Raw genomic sequence first — 7398 nt, 5'->3', positions numbered from 1 at the left:
TGGCAACAATGCTGCAAACAACAATGAAGGAAATCCCGAAGCCTAGAGCATTTGTATCGTTTTTACCATTTTTTTGAATAATACTTTGTGACAATAAACTTATGTAATAAATCCTGAGCATTTAAACTTATTTTTTTATGATTTTTTATGCTTTTATAGTGAATTTAGAGGCGAATAGCAACTATATGGCGCCGCGACCCAAATATGCCGCGTTGGGCGCAGCGCGCGGCCCAAACGAACACGCAGACGCGGGGCTCCGTCCGCGTATCCGCGCAGCCACCCAAACGGCCCAAAACGGACGGCCCAGCGCGTCCGTTTGGATCGCAGCGTTGGAGATACCCTTAGAGCATCTCTAGCATACCCCCTAAATGCAAACCTCAAGTAGACGTATCAAGCCACCCCAAACCACCCCAAACGGGTTTTGCTGGCTGAAAAAACGTCGCGCCGTTCAGACACTGCAAAATGAGTCTCTAGAATAGTATATTCCCTTCCCGGCCCACAGTCAGTCTTTTTTATATTTTTTCCTTCTTTCTTTCCCAACCTCTGCCGTCCCGCGCGTTGGCCCCGCCGGCCGGCCGCGGTCGCCCGCCACGCCCCCCGCTTGACTGTTGTCGCCCACGCCCGTCCCCGTCAGCCCGCGCCTGCCCCCGCCCGCCCGCGCCAGCCACGCGCCCGCCCCGCCCGTCCCCGCCCGCGCCCACCCCAGCACGCCGGCCACCGCCCACCCCATGCCGACTCCAGAGCTCGTACGAACTGAAGTTTCCTTCACGCCAACGCGGAAGTGGGGATGGGGTTCGCACTTGGAAGGGCTCACGAGACTGGGTAATTGAGGTTTCCGCGAGGCAAAACTAAATGGATCAGATATTTTTTTCCAGATGGGGGTCCAGTGCAGTGTGGACTGGCCCTTTTTTCCACCTAAAACTTGAAAACAACGGTTATTTTCCGGATGGAGGTTGGATGCGGTGTCTGCTACAGATGCTCTAAATATTCACCAAACCTGCTTTCTTATTTTCAACAACTGGAAGATCCCATAGGACAAGATTCTCGCTGTGAGCATATCAAATTAGCAATGTATAACTGATGTTGGCTACAAATTGGCAAACCGCATACCTAACGGCTTAGCTCAAGATGATAGGCTGCAAATGTGATTGGACTATTTCCGATGAAAAAAGACATGCTATCAAAATCTGAATCAGTTATTGTCTCATGTACAGTTACCAAGCGCGCCAAAAAAGAAGCTGGCGAGCTCTTATATGGACCTAAAAAGGCAGGAATCTGGTTTCCATGTATATATTTGCTAGAAGTGATTTGGCAGAGAACTCGCCACTGGCTGTTCTGGACATGATTTTTCTTCTAGGGCTTGTTCTAGGCTATAGTTCTTGTCTTGTCACGCAGGCACATTCACTGGTGTTGAAATCCCTACCTTCCTGTCTGATGAGTATCATTTGTAAATGCCAGTTCGCAGACTAAGGCGATATGATCACTTCCCCATTTCTGTCAGCCAATAGAAATAGAAGCAATAAGTAAGATGCCATGAGGATATCACAACTGATTGGTAAAAAGGCATTGGGCTGAAGAGAAAAATATCGCCTCAGTATATAAAAATTTAAAAACTTCATCTTAAGATACTTTTATACTTTGACTACTAATAATAGTGTATGAAAAGAATATTGACTATCAAAATAATGGCTGTTGATTTGTATTGCGAAATATTTTCATGATCCGCTAATTCTGCTAGCATATTAGAATATGAAACCATAGTAAGAGTCTTGCACCGAATAGTGCAGAAAGTTAAAAAAACACCTTATATTCGCGGACTACTGGTACTGGAGTATAAGAAATATAATAATAAGGTGGTACCTTTGTGGGGAACCCAATCGTTTGCTTCAAAATCTCTCTTGGAAATGTATCTAGCACGTTAACAGTCTGAAGATCTTTGGAAGCCCTTCATTGTCATAGTACAAGGTTGCCAATAGAAGTAATTAGCTTGTTGAATACTGGTGCATTTGAATTGCTTAAGGAGTTCCAATAAAGCTTGCTTACCATATGTAGTCCACTGTCCCCATAAATTTTCTGTTGTAACTGGTTACTAAAGGCTCCTTATTGGCATCTTTTGTCCCTCCAAAATCCTGATTAGATGTTAGTAGTTATCAATTAACACCAAGTGTTTTCTCACAAAAGCTTGAAACATAACTACTCGTAGAACACCATTCACTAAAGCAAAACTTTATATGGTTTCTGCTTATAGAGTTACAAACTGCGCACAATGCAACTTGCCCAAATGTTAGGTAACTCACAAAGAGATAATGGTGAAATAACACGAAGGTTTCAGTTACCTCCACATCTGTGTAGACACTCCTCACTTTCAAATTATGCTCCACATAAGTACATTCTTCCTTCCCAGTAGCAGCTTTAATTTCATCCGCCGTCCACCTGTAAGGATCATTATAGTACCTTCCATAAGGAGCCATCCTCTGGACATCTGGTGAACTATTTGAAATGGTTGGCAGCCGATATTCATCTACATGTAAGCTTTCATTATCACTAGAGAACTCTTTGAAGGTAGGGTCAGAAATCACATCTTGACAGGAATGCAAGTTTAAATGCTTGTCCATTACTTCAGGAGTACCTTGATTGCCACAGGCGTCTAAAGTTGCACGATTTGATTGAGGCACTGGTTCCACTGGGGATGTTAAGTGAGTTGGTCCAGTATTAATTTCTTCATCTACCCTCATATTACTCATTTTATGAAGTGTATCAGCAAACTTCAGAGAATCAGTGAAATGGGATGATTCTAACTCAGTTGTACCATTGTTTCGACCAGACATAGATTGATTGCATTCTTCCTTTTCACTAGGGTTGTCTTCAGATACATTTAACACTGTATCTGACTGGACATTGCTTCCTTCAAAACTGCATGCAACATCTTCCAAAATCACATCCCCAGACAAGACTCCATGGGAATCTGAATCTTCACTACTAACACCCCTTGATTGCCGGAGAGAATCTTTAAGCCCAGATGATTCATGACATGAAAGTAAGTGGCTGCTATCAACTGTTTCACTTGAATCTGACTGTAGGATCTCATCATATACTGCAGTTGGTGAATACTGGAAGTCCGCAATATCAGATTCTTTTGATTCGATTTTGCTCCCTCCAAAACCTTGTTCACAGGAGTTGCCAACAGCCGCTCCTTCACCTTCAGTTGCCTTGACATGGTCTTCAGCATCAGAATTACAAGCATCCTTTACATGACCCACCATACAGCTTCGTAATGCTTGCTCATTAAGATCAGAAGAACCAGAACAAGGTCTACTGTTCCCAGGACATTTACTCGATTCAGAGTTTAGGAAAGATGCCGAAGCGGTATCAGTCAAATCAGGTTCTCTTCCAGTAAGGCAACAACCTCTGACCGAATCCTTGGCTTCACTTTGTGGCTTATGACTGTCTCTAGTAATTATTCTTCCTTCTCTAGCATTGGTCATCTGTAAAGGTGGCCGGAATGTATAACTGGTAGGAAGCAAACAATGAAGTGAATACAGGTTAGATTTTTGCACATGCATTCCAGAAAAGAGGGCATCAGAGACAACAACATAATCTATGCACTTCAATCAAGCAGAAGATTTACCGAGATGAATTATAACCAGCATATAGCCCTTGTGAACTGCTAGTTTGCTGCCCTGATATACTATATCTTGTAAGCCCAGACAAATTCAACTGCACGATTGTGAAGCTTTGTAAGTTTCAGATACTCTGAGATCAGTAATGCTCAATTAACTGCACAAAATGTCAATTTGTTCTACCTTTTGCTCTGATAGAAAATTGTACAGAGGGCTCTGGTCAACATTTAGACATTGTTAGTGTTAAGAATGAGCATAACAGAGAATAGCGAACTAGAATGGAATCTTGAATACAAACATACAGTCAAGTACTAGAATATTACCTTAGGTGTAGCATTGAAATCCCCACAGAGTATTACCGGAGCATCATTCTGCATCTTAGACATAGCATAAGCTCGATCAAGTAGTGTCCTTACCTGTACAGGAAAAAACGGCAGCATAAGAATACTAATGGACAGTGGTAGAAGGTCCAAAGCAAAAGAAACACTAGATAATGCTTTCAGACAGCAAACAACAGAGAGGGAAAAGACACAATGGACAAATCTTCAAATGACACCAAGAAAGCATCACATCACCGAACATCAAAGCAGAACTCAGAGCAATTATATCGAGGTTTTCACTATATAGCATCCAGAATAATGTAAATAGTACTCATTCCATGTTGAACATATGCTAAATAATGTCAGATAAATATGAAAACAAAACCTTGATTCAATTACAAATAAATAATCGTGTCAAGCAGCCAAGTCAGGAGCAAACGAGCATTCTATGAGAGTTTACACAAATACAGGTAATCAAGAGAGAAGGTTCATAATAAAAAACATACCTGACCAAGTTTGATGTCGCCTCTCTTCGGATTATAAAGAACATGAATGTTGCATATAACAACTCGGTTGGCTTGTTGTGGATTGTCTTGGCTATGAGACAAAAAGAACCAGCATAAACATGGATAAGTCGTACAAACACATGCTTATTTGTTCTCTCTTATAAATAAATATGATGTGGTAACTACCCACAAGTCCGAAAAGCCCGAGAAATAGAAGACGGCAGACTACCGGTCATGACTATGCTAAGTATTTTAAATCATCAAGTTATCTTTGGAAGTCCTGAAGTTGAAATTACCTAGTAGATAAGTGAACAGACCCAGTTTGCACATTTCTTTGAACAAGCGACTGCACATTGCATAGAAAATTGGTTAGCAGATTTTGATGCCATGCAAGACTAGAAGCATAGCAGTAGCACAAGAAGAAGAAAACCAAATGTTCATCTAATTGCCCATAATTCTAAACTCACTTCTAAAACACAAAGCTGTGCAACATTATCCCGAAGTCCAAGCTTATTAAACTCGATGTTCTCTTCATAACGCAACTGGAACCTGATGGGAGGTAAGAGTCTTAGATTACAATGAAATGATCCCTATGAAACGAACTGAAGCAGAATTTCACATGGTCAGCACGAATTTTGGATAATGACTAGACAAATATTTTCATCAGCCAATTTTTTTTTAATTGATTACCTTGTCGTTCTCCAAAAAATGGCACATCCATCAACAGCATTTCCAGTCCGCATCTGTGTCACCAGTTCAGCAAATGTGTACATCACAGTCAAGCGAATTCAATAAAGGTTTGTTTCTATTTCCTCAATAACAAGAACTGCATTTCGTTTTCGTACATGCTACTGGGCCAAGTAATATCATTATCTTAGTGTAAATTAAAAGAGCTGGTATTCTTTCAGAAAAACATGATTTTACTGCCATCAGCCCACACGAGAAGTGATAATGCCTGCGGTATAGCACACCATAAAACAACACAGAAACATTACCTTCCATATGCCTTTATATCCTTGCATTGCCATTTCTTTTTCAAGGTCTGTAAAATTGTCTACCTCCTACATATTTAAAGAAGATGATTTAAGTAAGAAGAACAAGAAAAGGAAGATTAATACAAGGAATGGAATGCTGACATGCATGCATAGATCCCCATTAGATCCACATACATGGTACTAAATTGCAGATGACTTCCATGGACAAGAGATAAATGTGCTCATCGATAGGCGTTTAAGAGACTGTCATGTTTTATCCTCGTCATGAAATAAGTTTCCTAAAGTCATATAGAACAATTGACCTAGCAGAACAACCTGCTGAAATTGGTATGGTACAACAACTCTTCTTAATAATTACTCCTACCTGAAAACATAGAATATCTGGTTGCCACCAGCCAATCTCACGACCTATCTGATTCTTACGCCAGTTCCAAGCCATGAAGCCTGGTGGTATGCCTTCATAGAGATCATGGTGATCCTGGGCCAGATAGTCCGCCAGTATATTGTATGACATAACCTTAAACCTCTCTGCAGAATCAGAAGTCGATACTCAAAATACAAAAGCAAACACTGCATACTAAGTTTAGAAGAAAATTAGGATCTCTGCACACATTATGCTTATTAAAGTCTAATCTAATAGTAAGTGTGAAATACAGCACAAGAGATTATCTTTTTCAAACATATCACAGATATACCCACGTATTTAATGCCTCTTAGCACAAAAACTGGAACTATCACCTCACAAGTCACAACTTTAAATGCATGAAGATTTAGAAATCAAATTCCACATCTTCCATCATCGTAACTAGATTACTAGCTACAAATGGAAGCGGTTGCATTTGTTATTCAGGAATTTTCCAACTGTTAGTTCAAGCTAAAAGAGGAATCTAATGCAATAATAAAAACCGAGTACACTGTTTTGACTTTGGAGCAGTTGTCCCAAGATGATTTTACAACACATTTCTACAAATACATGAATGTAAAGCGTTGACACTAGAGAATTGAGATGCTACCAGCTTGGCGCGGTGGCAGCTTCTGCACATATCGCCACTCTCGTTTGTACTCTGCGAGCCTTAGGCGCCCCTGCATCCCCCAAGGCCGGAACCCAGCATTCGGTCTCATGAACCCAGCATTTTGTTGCTGGAACCCAGCATTCGGTGGCATGAACCCAGCATTTGGTTGCTGGAACCCGGCATTCGGTGGCTGGAACCCAGCATTCGGTGGTACAGCTCCATACTGCTGGGGATGCCATTGACTGTTCTGATTCGGATTTCCATAGGCGTATTGAGGGTTTGGCAATGGCTGCTGCGGGTGGCTGTAGTTGTACGGCACAGACCGGTAAGACTGAACCTGCGGTTGCACTTGCGGTTGACCGTAGCCATACCCGTACGGCGGCGCTGGCTGGAACTGCGGCCCCTGCGCGTACTGCGGTGGAGGCGCATGGGCACCGCCGCCGCCGCCGCCGTGGGGGGAATCATTGGCAGCGCCGGCGTAGGCGTAGGGCGGCGAGGGGCGGGAGGAGTACCCGCGGTGAGGCCACGGGGATCCTCGGCGCTGCAAAAGGGGAAAACGGGTTTAGAGGCCAGAGATTGGCAGGGAGGAGGGGATTCCGGAGGGAGACGCACGTTGTAGTGGGAGGACATGGAGGCGGCGCGACGGAGAGAAGCCGAGGGGACGAGGCGCATCCCTTTCGGTCACAGCGGTGGCGGTGGCGGCGGGCGGCGACCTCGGAACGGCCGCATTCGACGGGTCGCCGGGGGGCGGCGGAGTTGACCGGTGGCGACGAGGGGAACGGGACGTGACGCCGTTAAGCTTGCGCCTTGGGAAGGAGTTCACGTGCTAGGTTTCTTTTTTTTTGCGAATTACGTGCTAGGTTTCTCGTCTTCCATCTAATTCTCCATCGCCGCTACACGATCTTGACCTTTGATTTTCGATCGGATCGCCGGGTGCTGAGGAT

At 43.3% G+C, this 7398-nt stretch overlaps 1 protein-coding gene across 2 annotated transcripts; it reads right to left on the bottom strand.

Moving 5' to 3' along the window:
* Positions 1–1132: 1132 nt before the first annotated feature.
* Positions 1133–7185, bottom strand: LOC124665568 (carbon catabolite repressor protein 4 homolog 6-like). Of its 2 annotated transcripts, XM_047202968.1 has the most exons (16): positions 7067–7185; positions 6455–6995; positions 5806–5969; positions 5442–5507; positions 5137–5189; positions 4914–4995; positions 4743–4792; positions 4447–4537; positions 3944–4036; positions 3804–3836; positions 3629–3717; positions 2630–3510; positions 2337–2521; positions 2044–2129; positions 1861–1945; positions 1133–1494 (listed from the first exon to the last, which is right to left on the bottom strand). In XM_047202968.1, the coding sequence occupies exons 1-16, from the start codon at positions 7124–7126 to the stop codon at positions 1420–1422; spliced, it is 2634 nt and encodes an 877-aa protein (XP_047058924.1). In that variant the 5' UTR covers positions 7127–7185; the 3' UTR covers positions 1133–1419. The 2 variants fall into 2 exon arrangements, with proteins under 2 accessions (XP_047058924.1, XP_047058923.1); XM_047202967.1 differs by having other exon boundaries at positions 2337–3510.
* Between the last annotated feature and the right edge of the window lie 213 nt (positions 7186–7398).

Source organism: Lolium rigidum, chromosome 6 (assembly GCF_022539505.1).
Source record: "Lolium rigidum isolate FL_2022 chromosome 6, APGP_CSIRO_Lrig_0.1, whole genome shotgun sequence".
Taxonomy (NCBI): Eukaryota; Viridiplantae; Streptophyta; class Magnoliopsida; order Poales; family Poaceae; genus Lolium; species Lolium rigidum.
The sequence above is the reverse complement of the archived record's forward strand: the minus strand, read 5'-3'. Positions and strand labels throughout refer to the sequence as shown.